Consider the following 10,444-nt stretch of genomic DNA (forward strand, 5'->3'; position numbering starts at 1 on the left):
TACACAGTATGGTAAAAGAAACTAAAAAGAGCGTTTATGTCAAGAGAAGGGAAGCTTGGTATATTCATCTCAAAGAAAATCTAACCACAGCTTAAAAGGCACGGAAGCACCTCAGCCCTGACCTATCTGGCATGTTCACCACGATATTTGTACTGTTTTTTCCCCTTCAGCAAGAGCACTGTAATTACGGTTCAAGGACATTAATAATATGTGCTCGGAACTCTTGAAAGGAGAAATCAGTCATTACGTGGATAGATTTTGGGTCATCTTCCAACCAAAGGAGACTGCTTGTCGGCGGGCGGGGGAGGGGAACGTTTTCTTTAGCATCATTTTGGGAGACTAAGCAAAAGTACCCATCGTTTCTCAGGCTCATAGAAAAATCGTCTGGATTTTTCTCGTCTGTGCCCTCCCATCTCTCCCGTCTGCTCCAGCAGGAAGGTGTGGCGGAGGCGGGAAGGCCTCAGGGGCTCTTCCTTGGGCCTCAGCACAGTCTCCGTCGGCGCCCCTGCTGATGGGTGGGGCATGTTGTGAGAGGCATGCTCCCTTTGGGTGACTCAGTTTCCCCAACTGTAAAGTGAAGGGCTGGGCTACAGGACCTGCCAGGACCTTCCACACCCAGGTTTCCTGTTCTGGGATTTGGCCCTCTCCACCAATCCATTAGTGAGTATGGCCAGCCACCAGTGTCACTGCAGCAAAGGCGTCATCCTTGTCCAAACGACCCCCGAAAACAAGCCAATGGGGGGGTGCTATAGTCAGAGACCGTTGCTGAGGAACACTGATATTTTTCAGAAGATGAAGAATTATCGGGCTGGCCAGTGATGGGGACCCCAAGGGAACAGGCTGTGTATGAGCGTACTGTGTGACCCCATGTGCAGAAAGGAATCAGAGCATGTGGGTCTTTTCTAGATGATCTCACATGCTTGACCTTCCTCCTATACCTTCTGTTATCAGATTTCTCCTACTGGGTTTTTCCAATAAGGGCAGAGCCATGTGGGGCGATATTTTTCGGAGCCAAAATGTCAAGAGGGTAAAGAAGTTTCAAGCTGGGACTAAGGAACCTCAACTCGGGCCATTCCTTGACCAGCAGTTGTTCAAAGGAAACTCAGGCTGAGGAAATCAGAACGCAGACCACGGGGTCCCTAAAGACACAAGAGACGGTGGTGTGCCCTACATAATAGTTGGGGTCCTGGCATTTTGAACCAAAGTGCCCTTCCTTTGGAGCTGATGGTAGTGGACTCTGCCTTTGGCCTTCTGAAATAGAGGATCAGTGCTTGCAAACAATTCAGTGACCTTGGCCAGGAGCTATGGTGTCTCAGTGTGATAACGTGCCCTGAGGAGACCTGTGTCTTTTCTTTTTTACGATTTTATTTATTTATCTGAGAGACTAAGATTGGTGGGGAGAGAAAGCACACATACATGAGCCAGGGGCAGAGGGAGAGGGAGAAGGAGACTCCCCGTTGAGCAGGGATCTCGACACGGGGCTCCATCCCAGGACCCTGAGATCACAACCTGAACCGAAGGCAGTTGCTTGACCGACTGAGCTACCTAGGTGCCCCCAAGTCCTGGGTCTTGACACTCAGGAAGCATATGACTTTTTCCATCCTTCTGGCTCCACTGCTTGGTGCTGGTTCTACCAGGAGTTCCAAAGAGTCTGGAATTGCCAGTCAGAGGTCCTAACTCCTTTCAGCTCTGATGCTCCAGGACTCCCAGGTGACAAAACACCTTCCCAGCCTGACCCTCACAGTGTCCCTCTGAGGTCTCCGAGGTGGCATCCTTATCCCCACGTCATAGATAAGGAAACTGAGGCTGAAGGGAGTTAGTAACTCCCTCAAAAGGTCCGAGTGGGGCTAGACCGTGTGTTTCCTAGGACACTGGCAGGTCATAGAGGAGATAGCAGATCAGGGTTTCAGAATAGACTCAGGAGACGTCAACGCCCGTCTTTCGGGAACTGACAGGCCAAGCAAGCGGAGAATGAGTAAGGCCGGGGTTGACCTGAGCAGCGTTATCAGTCTGCCAGACCTAACTGGCATTCGCAGAACACCCCACCCAACAACAGCAGAAGATTCTGCTGCTCACAGGGAACACTCACCAAGGCAGACCACATTCCAGACCAGAACACACACCCTAACAAACTTAAAAGAACACAAATCATACGAAGTGTGTTCTCAGGCCACAGTGGAACTGAACTAGAAATCAATAACAGAAAGCTAGCTGGAAACCCCCCAAATACTTGGAGATTAAGTCACATGCTTCCAAATAACACTTGACACAGAGAAGTCTCAAGCCATGGTCCCAATCCCGGCCCTGCCTCATCCCTCCTGGCTGGCCTTGGATGGTTACAGTCCCCTGCTGGGGAGTGGACTGCCACTCAGCCAGGCCGCAAAGACAGTGCCCCTCCCTCCCCGGGTGTGTCCAGCATGTGCCCCGAGCCTGGGTGGTCACCCGGGCAGGCCCTAACTTGGGCAGCACAGCGCCCCCTCCCGGAGAGCACCTAGTGGCCGTAGCTGTTCGGGTCACTGTTTTGCCGGAGCTGTTCCCCACCCCCTGCCTGTCATACTGCCCTCCCCCGGGTCCCCCCCACCCCGGCTAGCTCGCTCTGCCAGAGAAAAGCAGATGTGTCCGCTCTACACTGAGGCTTCTCTTCTCTCCATCCATTTGGCGGCCACCTGCCTGGGTATCCCCGCCAGGCAGAGCTCTCTGTGTCCATCCATCCCCACCAAGCGGCGGCCGCCACTCGGAATACTGACACCAAAGACGGGGCTCTCCTAGCCACGGGGAGCGGGATGACTCAAGTGCTAGAGGAGCCAGGGAAATCTCACCCGAAACTGTGTGAAAGGGAACTCTACTGCACATCTCGCCAGACCCCGAGGAAAGAAAAAAAAACAACAAAAAAAAAACCAGTTCATCACACACATGCACACAGATCTACCGTCTTCTTCGCAAGATCTGGTTGCACAACTCATGAAAAAGAAGTTTCCTGAGGCTTGAAAATCTTGCACAAGGCTCTGACTCATTTAGACAGGCCTTATTCAAGTTTGAAAATTATCAAAACTTCCAGCCACAACAACATGCGCCCCGAAACCATCCTGCGCCCAAGGGGACAGGCTTGGCCCCTGGTGAGGGACCAGCTGCTGTCATATGAGGCCATGGAGGGCTGTTTCTGAAATGTGCTTAGTTGACAATTTTGTCCCAGGAATCTCAAATCACAGGGTACCCACAGGCTCCCAGGCTTTTTCCCCCCCTTAAGATGTGACCATTCTTTCCATGGGAGGAGTTCCTAAAACATGGAAAGCAAACCGAGGATTATTCAAGAAGGTCTCGAGGCCTCCGGGCTGTCTACTGCTATCTCCTGAACATCACAGACCTTGCGAGGGTTAACAGGTTCACATCTGTTAAATCCCAGGTGTTCCAGCTCTTCTTTCTAGAGAAGTCACACACTCGTCAATGATATCTCAGCAAGGACCAGGGGTTTCAGGGGGTGACGGGCAAAGTGGTGTCTGAGTCCCTGGGCCTGGAGAAACTCTCTAAACATATTTACTGGCAATTTCCAAGTCAGCCCGCAGGACACACGTCCCTTACCTAACCTTCCTTCTCCGCCAGGCCTTCTCTAACCCACCCCCAGCCCTACTCCCGGGGAGGGGGGGGGCACTTCCCCCACTGAGCCGAAGCCTGGTTGGATGCCTTAGTGATGGTGGCAGTTACTATGACAACAGCTAATACCGACTGGGTTCTAGCAATATATCACATACACTCCCAAACCCTTCGTCTAAGAGTTTCCACCCTCCCACAACCCCAGGAGATATGCACGTTAAGTCCTCGTGTTTTTATTATGATTTCACTGATGGGGAAACAGAGGCTTATGGAGATTAAGTTACACTCAAGAAGTCCCACACTTAGAAAGTGGTGATCTGACGCCTTCAGCCCGGTATCACGTGACCTACGACGAGCTCCTGAAAACCATGGGCTGCCTGCCCTTACTCCCTCTGACTCCCTACATCTGGGCCTTCTGAGTACAGAGTAGGGGTTCCATAAATGCTCTGAGTACACTTAGAAACAGAACTCAGGTCACTGATTCCAGGAGCTAAACTCTGGGCCCTGACTACAGTGAGCGACACGCCCCGTCTCTGCCACTCATCTCTGCCCTGTGCCATATGGTACTAGCTGGTGTTTGTCAGCGGCTCTAGACACACGTCACTCAGCAGCACTGGGTCACACCATCTTCCCTACCGCCTCTGGGAGTCTTGCCAAAAGCATTTAGAATAGCTCCACTCCTCAGGTTCTCTGCTAATACCAATTTTCTTTTTCTTTCCTTCTTCCCTCCCTCCTTTCTTTCCTTCCTTTCTTCCTACCTTCCTTCCTTTCCTCCTACCCTTCCTTCCCTCCTTCCTTTCTTTCTCTTTTTTTTCTTCCTTCCTTCCTTCCTTCCTTCCCTCCTATGGCAGAGAAGGTGGGAAGGAAAGATGAAATGACTGAGGAGGGATCTCACTCCAGGGACCCGTGCCCCTCAGCCTCAGACTCCCCAGGAAGCAGCAAGAAGCACCAGGTTGGCTGGCGCTCCTGTCTTGGGGGGTGGGCCTGTCACCACAGCGGTCACCAAGGGGTTTTCCACAGCCAGAAAAAGCTAAAGTACTAGGGATCCAGGCCCAAGATGGGCTACATGCCAGATGGGCCCATGCCAACCCAGGCTTTACTCATCAATAGTTTAAGAAAAGAACTCAGCCCAGCCTTTAAAATGGGGATGAAGTGACCGCAATTTTCAGGCTAGTTTTCTTACAAAACTCACAGACCACTCCAGCTAGAAGGGACCTCAGAGATCATCTGGCCCCATCCCCTCATTTCCAAGGCCCTGAGACGTCAGGGGCAGGTCACCTGGTCAGGTAACCGCCTGGGAATTGACCAGCTGCCGCTCCCTCCACTCCAGCTGGCTTTCCGAGGAGCCCTCAACCACGAGCCAAACTTGATTTCTTCTTCAAACTAAGCCTCACCAGAGCTATTTATTCACTTGAAATATAAGCTCATGGAAAGTCTGATTTCTCAGTCCAAGGCACGAAACGGTGTCCAGGATCACACAACTCCAAATGGACTGAGAATCCAGCCTTTCGGTCTGGAGGCTGTCGGACGTCTGGCCACATGGTCCCTGCCACAGCTGCCTGCTGAAGGCAGTTCTTTTCGGCTCTAATGCAACCTATTTACAGTTCTTCTGGACAGAATGATGCTACTCCAATGCTTGGCTTTTGATACTCTTACTAATTTTATGAAATCTTAATATTTTAACTCTTTATCAAAACCAACAGAGAATAAAAGCAAACAGTCAACGAGAGAGCGCAAATCCTCGTAAACTGTTGTAAGGACAGTTTCTCCACTAAGCCAGTGGTCCTTCTCTGGGAATGCACACCAGGATCCCCCTTCAAAGGCCCTCGCTCCTCAGGTGGGGGGGGGGTGGGTAAGGAGACAGGAGGACCAGGACCAGGATTGGGGAGAGCTCCGGGCTTGTCTACGCTGTTTCGGGTGGGGAGGGCCATTCTGTCGGGGGTACTGGGAGCAGAAATGGAGGAGCCTTCTGCTTTGGGAAGTCTTTTTCAGCCTCTTTCCTGGCTTCTTGTCCATTTTCTGGTAAAGGTCTGCAGCGCTAGACATCCTGGCCCGTTTTTTGTAATATCTGGGAATCCAGAGGGGCCTTTCTCTCCCCAGAAACCGTTTGGGGCCTGGGACTCTGCTTTGAAAACATCTTTACTCCAGTCCCTTCTGCTCCCTTTGCTTTTCTGCAGCAAGAGCTGGCCCGATGGCAACCGGGGGCAACCGTGTCCTCCAACTCCCGTGCCTGTGGAATGAGAGCTGGGAGGTGTCCTACATTTCATCTCAAGGCCACGGCCATCTGGAGCACTGTTTATTCCAGCTATGAGCTGCAGCTTAGCAGACACTGGCGTGTAACCTTAGCTTCTCTGTCAACAGCACAGCGTGGTGATTATGAATGGGCCCTGGACCAGACACACGGGTTCAAGTCCTGGACAAGGAACTTCTCGGTGACTCTGTCTCCCAGCTGTGACACAGGGAAGATTCCAGAACACCCCTCATATGATTCTAGGAGGGTCCAATGAGTTAACATATGCCTGGCACGGAGTAAGCACTAAACCCATGTTGGCCTTTATTCTTATACTGTTATATTCATTGCAATTCCTTTCTTTGTTATTATTTCCTGAGAGTAGAGAGATTTTTGCTTTAAACTAATCCAAACCGCTAATGGTGGAAGAGATCTTTGTTCTCTAGTGTAATTGGACCCTTGCCTGTCGAAACTCTGACAACAGCACTGATTTCTGAAGTAGAGGATCTGCCTTCATTTCCAGAACAATTTTTAAGAGAGGTTGTCTGAAGTTTTCATTAAACGGTGTACAGATGAAAGTGCTTTCTTTTCTTTTATCCTTTTTTTTTTTAAAGATTGTATTTATTTATTTATTTATTTGAGAAAGAGCACACAAGTGGTGGGGAGGGACAGAGGGAGGGAGAGAGAAGCAGACATCCTGCTGAGTGCAGAGCCCAATGCAGGACTTGATCCCAGGACCCTGAGATTGTGACTTGAGCCAAAGTCAGATGCTCCACGGTGACCAAGCCACCCAGACGCCCCCAAAGTGCTTTCTTTTAAATGGTGACATGTTCCACCATCCGAAGATCTACCATGACCACAAAGACCCGCTCACCTGCCCAGGGCCTCTGGTCCTCGGCCATTTCCAATTTTCTGCTCCCTTCCCCTCGCTCTCTGCCCCGGGCAAACCCTCCCTAGGAACTTGGACATGATGGAGCCCACTCCTGTCCCGGGAGCTCCTTCCGCACATCCTTGCACGGCTCGTTCCAGCTCCAGGCCTCCCGCGTCCGCCCCAGCACAAACAGCATCCCTGCCAACCCTCTCGCCAGAGCCGGCAGCCAATTCACCTCATTTAACAATGACGTCAAGTGACCTGCTCACGGGCAGGGCTGCGACCGAATGAAGTCTTGGCTCTCAGGCTCTGGCCCTCAGAGGTACCTCTGGGAAGTCAAGGGTGGAGTGCTAGATGAAAGGGGGGCGGGGCAGGGGGGCAAAAGCAAAGCCTTTCGTGGAGGAAAGTCAGGCTGGCCCCGTGTCTCTGGTTTCTGGTCATTCATCAGCTACCCGCGGAGCGATCAGGTGGCTCCTGGGGGCCAGGCAGACAGAGAAACACACGGTGTCTGACACCCTGCGGCGCTCAGTAAATATTTGCAGAGAGAGGAAAGGGTGAGAACAGCCTTACCCCTCTGTCTCTGACTCTCCTCTCAGCTGCCACGCTCACCCTCCCGCAGCTGTCCCCTCCCTGGCTCTCTGGGGGCCTGCTGTGGGACTGATGGCTAATGGGCAAGGACCTGGGTCTCTTCCCACGGCGACGAGGAATGCCTCTGCCAAGTCCGAAGCTCACTGAGTGACTCCACCTCGTGGGCAATAAACTAGGAGCCAGACGGTGCCAGTTACTCAGGACCCGGTGCAGCAAGACGACACACGTAACAGCTGGCTCATTTTTGACAACAATATGCAATATGTTCTCCCCGTGCAGTCACCTCACACCCAGATGACCACGGGCGCCGAAACGCTGCACCTGGTGCGCTCTGCGCTCCGCCACTGCGTTAGTCCTGCCCTGGGATTTCTCAGAGCTGCCCAGTCTGAGAACCTCTGAGATCAGAGCACAGCTGGCCTCCTCGGGCCGGCGACTCTATGCCACCAGCCTGGGTCACTCTCGCTGCCCTCCCCAAATGTCCCCAGCCACACCAATCTATCCGCCAGCTCCCAAGCAATGCTCAGGCTTTGCCCAGACTGTTCCCGGCCCTCCAGAAACTTCCTTCACCCTGCCTGACCTCTTCTCCTCAGTCTTGGGTTGAGCACGAGGCTGGCTGGGAAGAAGGCTTTCTGGGTTCAAGTTCCAGCTGAGTGGCCTTGGACAAGTCACTGAACCTCAGTTCCCCTATCTGTGAAGGGGGGATAATAGCAGAAGCCCCCCTCCTCATGAGGCTGTGAAGCTGAGTGAAGTCACATGGGTAAAACGTGTGGCCCCCAGGGTTGGGGCACAGAGAGCACCCACATACCTGTGCATCGTCAACTCATACCTCCGTCCCCCTTGGATCATTTCTCTCCAAGATAGTCTCCTGCACCGCCTATCTAGGCTCTTTCCTGAGGACAGCAGTCCGGCTCCCTGCTCCTGTGTTGCTGGAATTTCTCCTACACAGCGCTGGCACCTTGCTCTCCGTGTGAGCCAACCTGTGCCAGGCCCTCCATGGTCATGCTGGACCCTGTTCTGACTACGAAAATCTAGACCAGCTCCTGGCGCTGGGTTCCTTCCCCCTCTCTCCCTCTCCGTGCACGGCCCCGCGGCAGGAGGCGGCGGCCAAGAGCACTCACTGCCAAGCGAGGCTGGCCCGGGACTCCACCGCTGGATTGGCCGCAGCCGAACTCCGTACTGTTTTTCCACACGGTCTCTCCGACTGGAGACCAGAAGCATCCCCTGGAAGGTCCCGCGAGAGAGACAGTATTTCCACCCTTCGCCCCATCCCCGCCGCCCCCTACCAAGCCGGGTCCTGTCGATACCGAAAAGATGCGAAAGAGAAGGGGTTCACGTCTTCATCCCTAACCCCCCTCCCACCCTCTGCTTCAGATTCCGCCCTCCGGAGTCCCGTTCAGCTTATTCCAAAAAAACCACTTTCGTTTTTGTAGGGTTGGCTGCAAACACGGGAAGGGGCAGGCAGCGACGGCGCTGCGGAGTCTGCGCGGCTCCCCCCGCGCCTGTCCCGCGGGGACCATCGCGGGAACCGCCGAGCCGCGGGCAACGCCGTTCCTTTCAAATACCGAGTTACCTAAAGTTTCCGCGCACAAGGTCCGGAAGAAAACGAACGCCCGGTTAACTCCAGAGGCGCGGGGAGGGATGGCGGGGGGCGGGGGCGCGGCGTGGGGAAGTAAAGGGAAGCAAAGCGACCGAAATAAATGAGTCCTTGTGGTCCCAACGCCTCCGGCACAAAGCACCTTTCCAGTCCCTCTCAACTCCCGCGCCCACGCCGTCTCGTTTGTCCCCGCTCCCTGGCGTGCTGGGGCGCCCGCGGGGCACCCACAGGTAAGCACCGGGCGGGACGCCCCGTCATCCCGGCCGGGGGCCGCAGGGCAGAGTGCGCGGGGCGCCCCGCCGGGCGCGGAACCGGCCCCGGGCTGGGCGCAAAGCTGGGTTCCGAGGGGGACCCCCCCCCGCGGAACGCTGCTCCCCGAGGGCCGGTGTCCGCCCTTTCCCGGCGAGCGGGAGCCCTGAGCGCCCCGCGACGCTTCGCCGCCCCTCGGCTCGCCCGGCACGCCCGTCAGGACCCGTCGGGGCGGGATGGCTAGACCCGGGAGCTCGGGCGCGCGGGTACCTTGGCCGCAGGCGCCGCGCTGCAGGACGATGACCGGCGGCTGGTGCAGCCTCTCGGAGCGGCGGCTGGCGGCGCGCAGCTGGCACAGGTTGGCGTAGGTGTTGGCGTCGCTGCCGCACACCGGCTCGCTGCTGGCGCACACGCAGAGGCCGGCCTGCGAGCGCCGCCGCACCGTGGCCGAGGCCGGCACCCCGAAGGGCACCACGCACTGCAGCCCCTCGCCGCACGGGCCCTCCTGCAGGCCGCACGCCGCCCCCTCGGGCGCGCCGCACACCTCGCAGCAGCCGCACGCGTCGCGGACGCGGCCGCCTTCGCAGTGTCCCGGCGGCGGCGGGCAGCGCGCGGGCTCGCAGCGCTCCGGGCACCCGGCGGCGGGAGGCGCCGAGCGTCCGGGCCGGGACGGCAGCGCCTGGGCGGGCGCCGCGAGGAGCAGCAGCAGCGGCAGCAGCGGGAGGCACGAGGAGCGCGGGGGCTGCATGGCGGCTCCGACGGCGGCGGCAGCGGGCTGAGCCAGGACCGGAGAGCGGCGCCGGGGAGAGCGCGGGAGGGACTAGGGGGAGCGGGTGCGAGTGCGCGCGACCGTGCGGCCCAGCCCATTGGCCTCGCGGCGGTGACGAGCCGCCTTGGGGACGGGCACGGCGGCCGGGCTGGGGCGGGGGGGGCACGGGGGGGCCGGCCGGATGGCGGCGCGGGGCGGGGGGGGGGACGCCTGGAGCGGGGACCGCCCGCGGCAGGGGCAGGGCGGGGGCAGGGCGGGCGCGCCCGGGCACGGCGCGGCCGGGGGGGGCGGCGCGGGCGGGGAGGCGCGCGTGTCCGCCCTCTCGCAGGGCCCGGGCTCCCGGTCCGCGCGTCGCTCCTCTCCGCGGTTCGCGGTTTCTTTCGCGCCCCTCGCGAGCCAAAGACTCTGCGAGGGGGAACCTGCGGCGGCCCCGCGCGTGCGGGCCCCAGAAACTTCCCCAAATTACCCACTGGGGACCCGCCCCAGGAGCGGGAGGGGCCGCTGCCCGGACCGCGGGCGGCGGTGCCACCGCGGGCTCTGGTCACGAGCTCC

The 10,444-nt window shown here is 57.0% G+C and overlaps 1 protein-coding gene across 2 annotated transcripts in view; it reads right to left on the minus strand.

Moving 5' to 3' along the window:
- Positions 1 to 9,953, minus strand: part of HTRA1 (HtrA serine peptidase 1) — a 50,306-nt gene extending 40,353 nt beyond the window's left edge. Inside the window, exon 1 of one of the 2 annotated variants that reach the window (XM_032882150.1) lies at positions 9,394 to 9,953. In XM_032882150.1, coding sequence (XP_032738041.1) covers positions 9,394 to 9,871 — 478 coding nt within the window. In that variant the 5' untranslated portion in view covers positions 9,872 to 9,953. The remainder of the gene's footprint in view (positions 1 to 9,393) is intronic. The other variant, XM_032882151.1, reaches the window with a different exon arrangement.
- Between the last annotated feature and the right edge of the window lie 491 nt (positions 9,954 to 10,444).

Source organism: Lontra canadensis, unplaced genomic scaffold (genome assembly GCF_010015895.1).
Source record: "Lontra canadensis isolate GAN:19392208 unplaced genomic scaffold, GSC_riverotter_1.0 scaffold79, whole genome shotgun sequence".
NCBI lineage: Eukaryota > Metazoa > Chordata > Mammalia > Carnivora > Mustelidae > Lontra > Lontra canadensis.